The sequence below is a fragment of the Ricinus communis genome, chromosome 5, assembly GCF_019578655.1.
Source record: "Ricinus communis isolate WT05 ecotype wild-type chromosome 5, ASM1957865v1, whole genome shotgun sequence".
NCBI classification, from domain to species: domain Eukaryota; kingdom Viridiplantae; phylum Streptophyta; class Magnoliopsida; order Malpighiales; family Euphorbiaceae; genus Ricinus; species Ricinus communis.
The window spans coordinates 3250818-3264283 of record NC_063260.1 but is presented as its reverse complement, the minus strand read 5'-3'; the positions used below and the strand labels follow the sequence as shown (position 1 = coordinate 3264283).

The 13466-nt window shown below is 33.2% G+C and overlaps 1 protein-coding gene across 1 annotated transcript; it reads left to right on the top strand.

Moving 5' to 3' along the window:
• The first annotated feature begins 11080 nt into the window (after positions 1-11080).
• Positions 11081-12867, top strand: LOC125370146 (leucine-rich repeat extensin-like protein 6). Its single transcript, XM_048374714.1, has 2 exons — positions 11081-11311; positions 12787-12867. Exons 1-2 carry the CDS (start codon positions 11081-11083, stop codon positions 12865-12867), a joined length of 312 nt encoding a protein of 103 aa, XP_048230671.1.
• The last annotated feature ends 599 nt before the right edge of the window (positions 12868-13466 follow it).

Here is a 13466-nt window from a genome sequence, read left to right as displayed (position 1 = left end):
ACTTCAAATTCAATTCAATTTTTCTTTTTCTTTGAAGAAAATATAAATGATGAATTTATTGATATATAATTTTGATTTTTACAATTGATTGAGTTGGTATATATATGTGCATGTCCAACGGTAGCCTATTCTACTTGGTTGCCTTGGTATTTCTGTCCAACGTCCCTTTCTTTTTCTGGGAAAGGTTGGAGCAGCCTTTCCCTGCCATAGGGATGGTTGCTCCCTTTCTCAGGGCCTGTGATGACCTGCCCTGCACAGGCTTTTCTGCCTGTGCAGTGTCTGAGGCCATGCTGCTTTACTTCCTCTTTCAACACTCCCCCTCAAGTTGGGTTCATAGAGGTTGATCGAACCCATCTTGCTTAAAATTGAGTGATGCGTTTATTTGTCAAGTGCCTTTGTAAGGATGTCAGCTAGTTGGTCCTGGCTCTTGATATACGGAGTTTCAATTTCTCCCTTTTGAACCTTTTCCCTGATGAAGTGGCAATCCACTTCAATATGTTTAGTTCGTTCATGAAACATAGGGTTTGATGCAATGTGACGGGCGGCTTGGTTATCACAATGCATTGTCATAGGGCCATTAATTTCTACCTTCATATCTCTGAGGACTTGCTTGATCCAAATGAGTTCGCTAGCTGTTGATGCCATTGCACGGTACTCAGCTTCTGCGCTGGATCTAGCAACAATGTTTTTCTTCTTGCTTTTCCATGTTACTAAGTTTCCTCCCACAAAAATACAAAAACCAGTGGTTGATTTTCTATCACAGCTTCCAGCCCAATCTGCATCAGAGAATCCAACTATAGAATTAGAATTGTTATTTTTCATCCAGATTCCCTGTCCTGGGGTACCCTTTAGGTATTTGAGAATCCTATCTATAGCTTCTAGGTGACAGGTGCGTGGGGCATGCATAAACTGGCTCACCATACTTACTGCGAATGATATGTCAGGTCTAGTGATAGTGAGATATATTAACTTTCCTACCAAACGTTGGTAATGTCCTATGTTGGCTAGAGGTTTTCCATCTTCAATATTGAGTTTGACTTTGGTTTCCATAGGAGTGTAGGCAGGTTTAGCCCCTAATTTTTCGGTTTCTTTTAATAGATCGAGGATGTATTTTCTTTGATATAGGAATAAACCTTTAGTAGATTTTGCCATTTCTATGCCTAGGAAATATGAAAGCTGCCCGAGGTCCTTAATATCAAACTCTTTCTTTAGACTTTGTTTGACATCCTTAATACCTTGATCATCATTTTCTGTTATTATGATATCGTCAACATAGACAAGAATAATGACAGTGTGTGTGAGATTGTGTTTAACAAACATGGAAGAGTCAGAATCGCATTTAGTAAAATCAATTTTTAATAAAAAGAGGCTTAGTTTGGCGTACCATGCTCTCGGAGATTGTTTAAGCCCATAGATGGCCTTTTTTAGCTTACATACCATGGGGGCATCTGTGGCTGATTTGTGACCAAGGGGGAGAGTCATATAAAATTTTTCTTCTAGATTTCCTTGTAAAAAAGCATTCTTCACGTCCATTTGGAATAGACTCCATCCTTGATTAGTTGCAACTGAGAGAAGGATTCTGACCGTATTCATCTTGGCGACTGGAGCAAATGTCTCTTAGTAATCAACTCCGTAAGTCTGAGTGAAGCCTCTGGCGACGAGTCTGGCCTTGTATCTCTCAATGGTCCCATCACTATTATACTTTATTTTGTATATCCATTTGCATCCAACTGGTTTCTTATTTGTAGGAAGAGGAACAATATCCCAAGTGTCATTCTTTTCTAGCACTTGAAGTTCATCTTTCATGGCCTTACACCATTTGGGATTGGTGTTGGCTTCATAAAAGTTGGTTGGCTCAGGATGGGATGAGATCTGGCTTAAGTAGCTATGGTATTGACTTGATATGTTATCATAGGAAATAGAACTTTGGATAGGATACGATACCGAATGAGATACATAATCTCTTAATTTTAGGGTGACGAGTTTGACGAGTGGACCTTCTCAAGGCGATTGCTTCCTCTTGAGGTTGAGGTTGGCTGTCACTGATTTGAGATTGACTTTCAGAGGTTGTATCTCCAATTGTATTGTCTCCCCCTGAAGGAATCGACCTTGAGACAGTAGACAGCTCCCCCTGTATAAAATCCTGAGTAGGGCTGCTAAGAGAAAAATCAGAGTTAGGCGGAAATACTAGTGAGCAAGGCCCCTGAGGATTATCATGAGTTTGGGTGGTGTAATAAGGAATTGTCTCAAGAAATAAGATATCACGAGAGATGTATGTTTTATGAGTATAGGGATCATAACATTTATATCCCTTTTTAGTGGAGGAATATCCTAAAAACAGGGTCTTGACAGAACTTTTATCGAGTTTGTGTTGGCGGTTTATGTGAACATAACAAACACAGCCAAAGACTCGGAGGTGACTTAAATCAATTTTCCTACCTTTGAGAACCTCTAGGGGACTCAAATGTTTTAAAATTGCAGTGGGAAGTCTATTGATTAGGTAGGCAGCAGTTAAAAGGGCATCGGACCAAAAAATCGATGAAACATTATTTTGAAAAAGGAGAGTCCGAACGACATTGAGAAGGTATCTATTTTTTCATTCAGAAATACCATTTTGTTCAGGGGTGTTGATACAAGTGGTTTGATGAAAAATCCCTTTTTGTTTAAAGAATGTAGAAAAGTTTTGGTTTATGTATTCTGTGCCATTGTCGGAGCGAAAAATTTTCAAAGTAGCATTATATTGGTTTGTATGAAATTATAGAATTCTTGGAAGCGAGAAAAAACTTCATTTTTTCCTTTTAGTAAATACATCCAGGTAGTACGAGTGTAATCGTCAATGAAAGTGACAAAATATTTAAAGTGATTATAGGAAGTAACAGGGGCAGGTCCCCAAACATCTGAGTGAATTAAATCGAATGCTTTTTCAGATACACTGGAGGATAAAGAGAAAGGCAATCGAGTGTGTTTAGAAAATTTACACACCTCGCAATTGCTGAAACTTAAATTGTAATGAAATACTTTATTTAAAACATTGTCGGATGGATGCCTTAACCGCTGATGCATTAACATGCCTTGGTTAGGGTTTGATGACAAAAAATATTTCTTGGGAGGAGCATGAAAGTAGTAGAGACCATTTTTTAGTCTTCCCTCACCAATCGTCTTCCCGGAGATTCGATCCTGAAAAGTGACTGAGGTGGGTGAGAAGATAACATTGCAGTTTAAATCACAAGTAATTTTACCCACGGATAATAGATTGGATTTAAATGCAGGCAAATATAAAATATTTTCAATATGTGAGTTAAATAAATTTGAAGTGCCATATCCCTGAATTTTGACTTTTCTCCATCGGGCAAATACATGGTGAGAAGGAGAAACCAAATTGAGCTTGGTTAGGTTTTTTGGATCCCAGGTCATGTGATCCGTTGCCCCTCAGTCAATAATCCAGAAATTTTGACAAGGTTTTGAAAAATTTTGTAAGGAATTTAAAGCAGTGAGAACCGAACCTGACCCGTCGGGTTGAGTTGACCCAAACCCGTTAGGTTGGAGGACCAAGGCCTGCAATTGGGCCAGCATTTCGGCCATTTGGGCCTGATGCTTCTGCTGGGCTTGAAGTGCCTGGTGGGCCTGCTGGACTGGTTGGGCTTGGAAGGCCTGTTGAGCCTGCTGGGCCTGGTGGCTTGGGCCGGATTCGGAGGAGTCGGGTCGGGTCCAAGGTTGGCCCGGTCGGGTTGGTGTAACCCTAGGGAGTCGGGTCGGGGCGTCATATAACAATCTACATATGACGCCCAGCCCCCGAATTCCCTTTTCTCTCTAGGGTTCCCTTCGGGCCTTCTTCTTCCTCCTCTTCTCACCCCTTCGCCGCTCCCCCTTTCCCAACCTCGGGTTGGCTTGAGCTCGGGGTGAAGGTGCCAGCAACGAGAGTGACTGTGACCCTGCTTCTTGCAGTGGTCGCACCGCTCGCTCGTGCTTACCTCTCCCCCTGTTCTGTTTCTTTCGGTGAGATCGGGGCGACGCGATGCGAAGGCTTGGTTTTCCGCGAGTTCAGTAGAGGCCGAGGGATTCATAAGGTTCCTTCGCGTCTTCTCGCACTGGACTGTTGCCATAACAGTGTCGATGCTCGGTAGTTCCGGGGACAGGAGGATTTGAGATCTCAAGCTCTCGTAGCTTGAGTCCAATCCTCCCAGGTAAGTGAATACTAGATCATTGTTGGCTCGTTTTTGAATTTCTGTCGTGTTTGTTGAAGGAGGTAGGTAAGTCTGAAGTTCTTCCCACCTTGTCAATATTTCTGTGGCATATTGCGATCCTGATTTTGTTCCTTGTGTGATTCTGGCCAATTCCTGTTTGAGATTAAAAATGTGAGCAAAATTTTGTTGATGGCCATATAGGCCTTTTACCTTGTCCCATAATGCTTTTGACGATTCCAGCAAGATGCAGAGCCTGGAAATTTGGGGCTCCATAGTGCTGGTAAGCAGCGACATGACCAGGTGGTCTGTCGTCTGCCATTCTTCAATTTTTTCTGCTTCTTCTTCTGTCAAGGTTTCTGGTCTAGTAGGTTTGGGTTTGGGTTTAGTCCCAGTGATGAATCCCAATTTCCTTCTGCCACTAAGCCCTATGTAGACAGCTTTTGACCACTCGAAGTAATTTTGATTACCTCTGAGGATTATATTGGTCAATCTGTTATCAGTTTGAGACATGATGAATTTCCAAAAAGGAATTCTGAGAATTTGGTTTTTGTTTGCTTGATTGATACTTCACAGGTTTGAATCCTGCTCTGATACCATGAAGAAAATATAAATGATGAATTTATTGATATATAATTCTAATTTTTACAATTGATTGAGTTGGTATATATATGTGCATGTCCAACGGTAGCCTATTCTACTTGGTTGCCTTGGTATTTCTGTCCAACGTCCCTTTCTTTTTCTGGGAAAGGTTGGAGCGGCCTTTCCCTGCCGCAGGGATGGTTGCTCCCTTTCTCAGAGCCTGTGATGACCTGCCCTGCATAGGCTTTTCTGCCTGTGCAGTGTCTGAGGCCATGCTGCTTTACTTCCTCTTTCAATATTCCTTTTATACAAATAAATTTTCTAGATCTTTGCAGTTGTGGGGTTTTAAATGAGTTAGGAGCAGGAAATCCAAAGGCAGTAATTAGGGTAGTGCTCATCATTTTAGTGACAGAGGCAGTTATTCTGTAAGACTAACTCTGCATTTGATTATGCGATACATGTTCATGTCTCTATCAAATGAACCTATGAATATAATAGAAAGCTAGTAGAACTTTGCCTGTAGAAATTGCCAAGGCAAGGGAGTGGATATATGAAGGGATATCATCAGCTGATAATGAATTGCCTGGAACTATATTAATCAAGGTTTAGCCGAAACAAAAAACAGAATTGAGTAAATCAGGCTTATTTCTGTATGAAATTGAAGGACTGATCATTAATAACCTTATAGCCATCAAGTTCAAAGCACACATGCGTTTTGTGGATTAAAATCCTTAAAATGGTTCAGTGGACAAAAAAAAAAAAAGGAAAACAAAGAAACTTGTATACTAATAATATAGTGGGCATATAATCTTACCAAAGAATGTATAGGTGTTGTTTTTGAGCTAACGCATGTCCCAAGTATGAGAACTGATTGTAAAATCATACTGCAAAGTACAGTAATTGTCTAAAACAGATCACTCAAATCAAATAAACACAAGTACAACATATAAAGTAGTTTCGACAGACATAGCACTTTGTAAATATTAAGCACACAGCCGAAACATTATTTGCATATATATAACTCTCTTTTATCCATTTTTCTCTTCTTTCCCTCAAGCGATCACCTGCGCACGCTTCCTTCCTTTCTTCCTGTCGTCCTTCCTTTCCTTCTGTGCATGCTAGAGGGTACTGCTGTACTAGCAGTGAGGAGGTGGAGGATGGTGATGATGCCAAGGCGGAGGTGGCCAATGAGGATCGAAACAAGGTGGTGGAGGAAGACAAGGAGGAGGAGGTGGAGGATGATGCAGATGTGCAAAAGGTGGAGGATGGTGGTAATGATGATGGTGAAATGGTGGAGGTGGAGGTGGAGGATGGTGGTGATGGTGAAATGGAGGAGGGAGTGGTGGCGGTGGACAGTGGCAGTGTAATGGTGGACAGTGACAATGTGGTGGTGGGGGAAGGGGTGGTGCACAAGGCTCTGGTGGTGGGGGTGGAGACATTTTTAGTTTGCTGAAACTTAGTTACGAGGAGTATTAGATGGAAGAAGATAATGGAAATGGCATAACTATTTATAGACAGGAAAGAGTGCATAGGACAAAGCAGTTTGCAGATTTGGTTTAGACTTTTAGATGGAATTAGACTGGTAGATGAATGACAATGTGCATGCTAATTTTCTTAACCATGAAGTATCCAAATTCAGCGTATAGATCTTGATGTTTACTTGCTTCTAATAAATGCATGAAAACTTTTATATAAGATTAATATATGTCTCTAATATCAATATTAAAGTTTAAAATATTTCTAATAAATGTCAATTTTTTATTAATTGTGATGTACACGAATTCGATTCAGACCCAAAGGTAGCTTCCTTCTTTGTCAAGCGCCTCTTTGATTGACGAAAGATTTCTCGATTCCTGGGATATATGCCCAACGATTAGGAACTTCCACCCCCATCCCAAACTTGGAGAACGGAGTTTTCACTCCCTTTTGGTTGTGGGCGCAAGGCAGCGCTCACTTCCATTTGACAATTGTATATTCAATTAAAATTTTTAAAAATTTTAATGGAGTTCAAAAATTATGGTGTATTTAATAATAACTTTAAAAAAATTTATATAAGTCAATATAGACATTTAAAATTTGTTAAAAAGTCTATAAAAATTATAGATATTTAATTACAATTTTATTTAAGTCTTTAAAAGTAAACTAATATTTAAAAAGCCATTGACTTTTATAAACATGAATTTTTATATACTTTTAATGACTTTTTATGTATTGTTATAAATAAAATTTTTAAAAATTTCTTTCAATTTTTTTTAATTTTTATAGATTTCTTTTTTGAGAGCTCATCTCTCTTCTTTTCAAATTCTCCTACATTACCATTTCTATTTTTCTATACTATATTCTCTGTCTTAAAAAAACATAAGAGATTGGATGAAACTCAGAAGCTAAAAATTATTTACTAATAATATTTTTTTATATTCACACATATAAAAAAATTAAACTAAATTTTTAATTTAACTTTAAAAGGGCCCTTATAAGAAATATGAATTTTAATGAAGTATTTAGTACATTGTTTTGAGCAAACAACCCCACTAAATATATACTCTTAGATTTTATTAGAAAGACTATTTGGATAACTTTTTCTATTGATAAATGTAATTGTCGGTATAGGTATTTATTAAATAATTAGTAAGTGTAACTATTATTAGTTTAAATATTTATTAAGTAAGTAATAAATAAAATAAACAAATATGATATAAATTCGATAGTTTAATTGGAGATAAATTATAATATGATAATTTATTTTTAAAAAATTATTCTCTTAATAAAAAAATAGTGTTCATATTCTGAGGTAAAAAATTTTAAAATGACATGAATTTACTACAATAATAAAATAAAGTCTGTTACTTGAATATGTAGTAGCATATAACATTATGTAGAATCATGTTTAAAGTAAACATAAGAAAAAAAAAAGACGAAAAAAATAATAAAAGTAAAATGATTAAATTTATTTTTAAATAATTAAATAATGGTTTGTGAAAATCAATAAAAGTTTATCAATGTCTATAAAAATATTTTTAAATAAAATCTGTAAAAGTCATTTATAAAATCATGAACTCTGTAAAAGTCATTAAAAATTCAAATTTTTTTAAAAGTGATTCATTTAAAAAAATCTATAAAATCTTTAAAAGTCTCAATTAAATATACCTTTCTAATTCTAGATAAGAATTACTTTAGTAAAATTTTTATCTATACTAGGTGTATATACTATAATAAATAAGAAAATAAAACATATATATTAGGTGTATATACTATAATAAATAAGAAAATAAAACATATAATATGCAATGTATACTTCACATATCCTTTAATCTAAAGATATGTGGCCATATTGATATTTCTTTATTTATATTCTTATTAATATTTGATAATTTGATTAATGAAAGTTTAAATTATATAAAATAATTATGTAGTAATTAAGATTTTGAAATTTTTATGATTTTTATGATGAATTCATCATAAAAATTTCAAAATCTTAATTACTCTATAATTATTTTTATATAATTAAATTCTGATTAATCAAGATATATATCCATTCGTATTTTACTATTAAATAATTAATATATATTTTATTATTTAAAATTAATAAATATATAATAATTATTTACGAGTTTAGTGTATATGTGGCAACATACTAAACTAAAAAAGAAATTAAAAAGAAAAATTATTCATTTTCTGCGCCAAAAAAAAAAAGCCTTAGTGTAAAAGTAAGGTGGGACATTTTCTTTATCAATTAAGATTTAATCCTCTTAGGGAGTATTTTACAATTTCATTTTTGAATGTATCAAATTGATGTTGGAAAGTGAAATTTTAAAATCATTCAGAAAAGGAATAGTCAGATTTCAATATCCTAAAAAAAAAAAAAAAAAAAAAAAATCAATAGGGTATTAAAATCAATAGAAGACACAAAATGAAATTACATTAAAACTTTGAAAATAAACACCTCCAAATTAAAAAATTGGTTTGGTTTGCCCATTTTGATATTTAGAGAAGAGATTTAGAACTTTGAAATATCAATATATTAGAACCTTGTCCCATTTTTACAATCAATTTTGAAGTTTAAGAGGTGTACAAGTGTCGTAAGGCAACCGTATTCATGCTAACTGTTTTTGGGAAATATTATAACATTCATGTAATAACTCGAGTTTATATCACATGAAAATTGTCCATTTTGACCTTTCAAGTAACGTGATATTGATTTGTGAACTTTTTCATCCATCTTAAAATTTCTTTTATTTAATTTTGGGGTTCTCCTAACTCTCTACTCAAACTACTAAGAAGCATTTCTTTCATATACGGATCATTACAAATAGTTATAAAATAGAACTCTTTCTAATAGATATATGCTTAGAGTATAAGCTAGAAAAAACTAGTAGGCATGCGACAATATAATCCATAAGAGCGGTCTAAGGACGAAAAGTGAATATCGGGACAAAAGCAAAACACCTAGATAAAAAGCTATTTTTAGCGAGCTTTTAAAATGGTAGTATATAAAATATGAAAATACAGAATGAATCGAATTTCACATTAAAATAAAACAGAAATACTTGATAGCACATACATAATCACATGAGGCATTTTTAATTGTCAAATCTACTAAAAGAACAAAAATTATAAAACTATTAGATCATATATCGGATAATATATGTATGAATCATTACAATCGAATTATTATTCTATATTTTAACAAGGAGTTAACACATAATCACGTTTCTTTTCTTATTTCAAGTATTTAACATAAGTACTTTATAGCGGACGTATGATACTTCAAGAGTTTTGCACAAAAGTACTTCAAAAATTGTAGCTATATCGAATTAACTAGGTTTGTCTATATATTCTGCGAATACTATAATCTTTTATTATATAAATACTTTTTTAATTTAAAATATCAAGAATGTGTTTTTTAATTAAAAGATAAAATGTTATATATATATATGTATATGTGTATATATATATATATAATTTTATATCTTATAACAATCTAATAAATAGGTAATTTACAGAATCATATCAATTTTGATGTTTTAATTTTTTTCTTCCTCAAAAAATATTTTAAATTTTCCAAATGTTATTAATTAATATAGATAACATTTACAAGTTAATAATAAAAACATAACTAATATGTTATATTTTTTATGATAAGATTAGTATTTAATTAGAAAAATAATATATTTATCTATTTATTGATTATATTATCTAAATGGATATTAAGAATTTAATACATATGCTAGGAATTATTTATATATGAATGGGGGTGATTTGGTGACAACAAAATTATTGCATGTAGATAAAATAATAAAAATATAAGTAATATAAATATTATTTTTTTTAAGGAACAATATAAATATTATTAAACTATGTTAAAAGTAAAAAGTACTAAGAGTTTTAATCTTAAATTATAAATTAATTTTATTTTTGCTTCCATTCGGGAATAGAATCAACAAATATTAAAAAAACAGCTAAAATGATTTTTGTCTATCATTAAACCTTTGAAACATCACCTCATCGACCATGGCTTTTAATTAAATTCACAAAATATATCTTCACTTTTAAAATTTATTAATTTGATCTATTATCTTTGAATTATTTCTCAATTATACCCTAATTCAATTAGGCGTATGCCAAACATAACGTAAAATTTATATATGGCATTGTTCATTGGATTATTAATCCTACATCACAAGTCTGTGAACTCATCTTTTACAGCTTCCTTTTAAAAGAGAAAATAAGGCAAATGATCGAAACACAACGTTTCTATCACACCCAAAAACTCCAGTCCCTACATACACACCGCTCATCTTCCTCACCCATCACCTTTTCTGGTTGCGTAGCACCTCCAATTGCAGTGTCGCCTTTGTTATTCAAGTCACTCTCTTTATCTCCTTTTTTTTTTTTTTTTTTAATTTCTTTGCCTTTTTATTATATATATAAATGTGTATTTTATTATTTTTTTATTTTACATATACAAATATTTATTAGAAAAATAATAAAATTTATTATCAATATAAATGAGCATGCGGCTAGGTGGGAATGGTGTAAGAAACATTACTTGCCAATGTTGAGAAGTATGTATATGTTTGTTGCATATCTCTTTCTCAGCACAATAGAAACTGATTTCATGCATTTGAACCGCTGTTATTGCTCACCATACTTTGAATGATAAATTGTATATCCACCAGTCTAAACTACTTTTCTAATTAAGTTTCTAAAACATTGTTTCTACACCCTTCCCTAATTCCTTTATAAAGATTACCAAGCCAATTTGCTTTTTCATCTTGGAAGTGTCTACAATTTGATTGTTCATACATTTCCAGAGAATGACACATCACAAGCATCACAAGCACGAGGATCCTCCGCCTCCACCATGTCCTCCACCTCCATTGGACCCTTGTGCACCACCATGTCCAGACTCCCCACCTCCTCCCATAGTTATTGTTGAACCTCCACCGCCACTGCCACTCGATCCTTGTGTTCCACCTCCTCCAGTGATTGTTTATCCTCCACCACCACCACCACTCGATCATTGTGCTCCACCTCCACCAATAATTGTTCATCCACCACCGCCTCCTCCTCCACATCACCATCATCATCATGATTATTATTATCACCACCATCATCACCATCACCATTGACATGAGCGAACACACTTATGTGAATAAAATGGCATGTATCATTTTGTTCGCACCACTTATATGCTACTATGTTGTGCTGCTTTTACTATGGTTGGCAATGTGAGAAAATCCATGCATATATGCACTGTTGTGGAGTTAATTAAGTATATCATCTAAATGTACTGGTTGTATTAAATAATCTTTCCTTGTGTTGGTTACTATATAATAGATATGTATTCATATTTTAAAGTGAATTAAGTCTTGTTGATTGTTGCTTCATAATTTCCAATAATAAAGGAAGATGTCCTTCTTCATCCTTATACTAATGCAATGAATTATGTTCCAGCTCAAAAAAGAAAAGAAAATAAACGATATTAATATCAAGATAGTTCAATATTAATCTTTCCTTTTTCGAATATTTGCAATTTTGACCAAACTTTCTTTAATTCTTTTCAATTCTATTCTAATAATATGAAAAATCAGATATGATTTTATCCCATATTGTGAAATTGAGTAATTATCATATGTCTCTATTTATATTGTGAGTAATTCATAATTAGATTCTATCGCAACTTCGAATATGGAATTCAAAGGGATCCAATAGAAAATGATAATCTGAATCATAAAATTATAATTAAATATACGATCAATTAAGGGTAGAATTGACAAAAGTGAAAAAAATTTGACAAAAACTAAAAAATGAAATACTTATAAAACAAGAATTTAAAAAAAAGAAAAAAGAAAATATGACGGGTATATGTATGCTCCATAGTGTAATTGACTATATATAAATATGGATCTAATTTAATATGAAAGGACCAATAAGCTAATTCTATATAGCCGATAATTTATCCATTCAAATATATATTTGTATACCTTATTTCTTATTCTACTAGAAGATAAAAACCCAAAATTATGAAAGGCTTTATAGTTACTAAATAATGGAAGGGGACACTTGAGACCTAGCTCAAATCGTAAGAGCGTTTATTGTTGGGAGTGTGTTTTATGTTCGAGTCATCTTTTCTGCATTAGGTAAGTATTCACCTATATGACGTGTATAAGAAGTTGACTAATGCCTCTTATGTAGTCCAAGGCTTATTGGCTTCTTTTCTTAAGATATCTCCTCTTTAGTATAAAAAAAAAATACAAGTGGAAAGTAAAGAAAATTATATGAAAGAAAAATAAAAAAGACACAAAAGAAGAGGTGAAAATAAATTTTATTTGTATGATTCGGATGTTATATTAGAAAATAAGTGTTTTTCTTTTAAAAAAAATAGTGTTATATTCTAGAAGGTAGCCTTGATTTTATGCACCTAATAAGGTCAAAGATACAAGGTAAAACCATCTCATCTACCTTCAATTTTCAATATTTTTTTTAAATATATTCTGACTTTCTAAATTTATCATTTCAGTTATCATCTTTGCATCTTGTTTCATATCTACTTACCTCCATGAGATATGCGTCAATGATGTGGCTTGTTGGCATGGATTAAAATTTGATTGGAGCCAACCAAGCCAAACTAAACGGGTCGTTTAGAAGTCTTTTATTTTAGTAAAAAAGAAAAAAATTAAAACGATCTTGATTCATGCTTCTTCCATTTTTTCTTATTTTTCTTGGCCTTCATCTTCATAACTATTTGATGATTTCTCATTTAGTTCACAATTCAATGGCTTTTAGTGTAAACTTTCTTCTTCACTGACCCTTATTTTTCTTTATTCCCTCTCCTCTATGCAGGACTTCCTCCACAATATCTTTACCGCAGTAGAATATAACCACCAAGTTCAGGATGAATTGGTGTGATTCCTCTACGTCTAGGACACCAGAATATCGAATCATGAATGAAGAAAGATATGAGAGAAAAGCATAAATTCCTCTATCTTACACTCACGATTACATTCCTTCTACACCCACTTCACCTTTACGTTCATTTCCGCTACAACCACAACCACTATCAGAATCTTTTATCAGATTTGTGAGTTAGAGTATACGATTTGTGAGTTACAATCACCTCTAAGTCTCAATCTTGAAATAAAATTCAATTCTTTGATTCACAAATATGTTATTATGTTGTTGTATCATTGTATTTTTTTC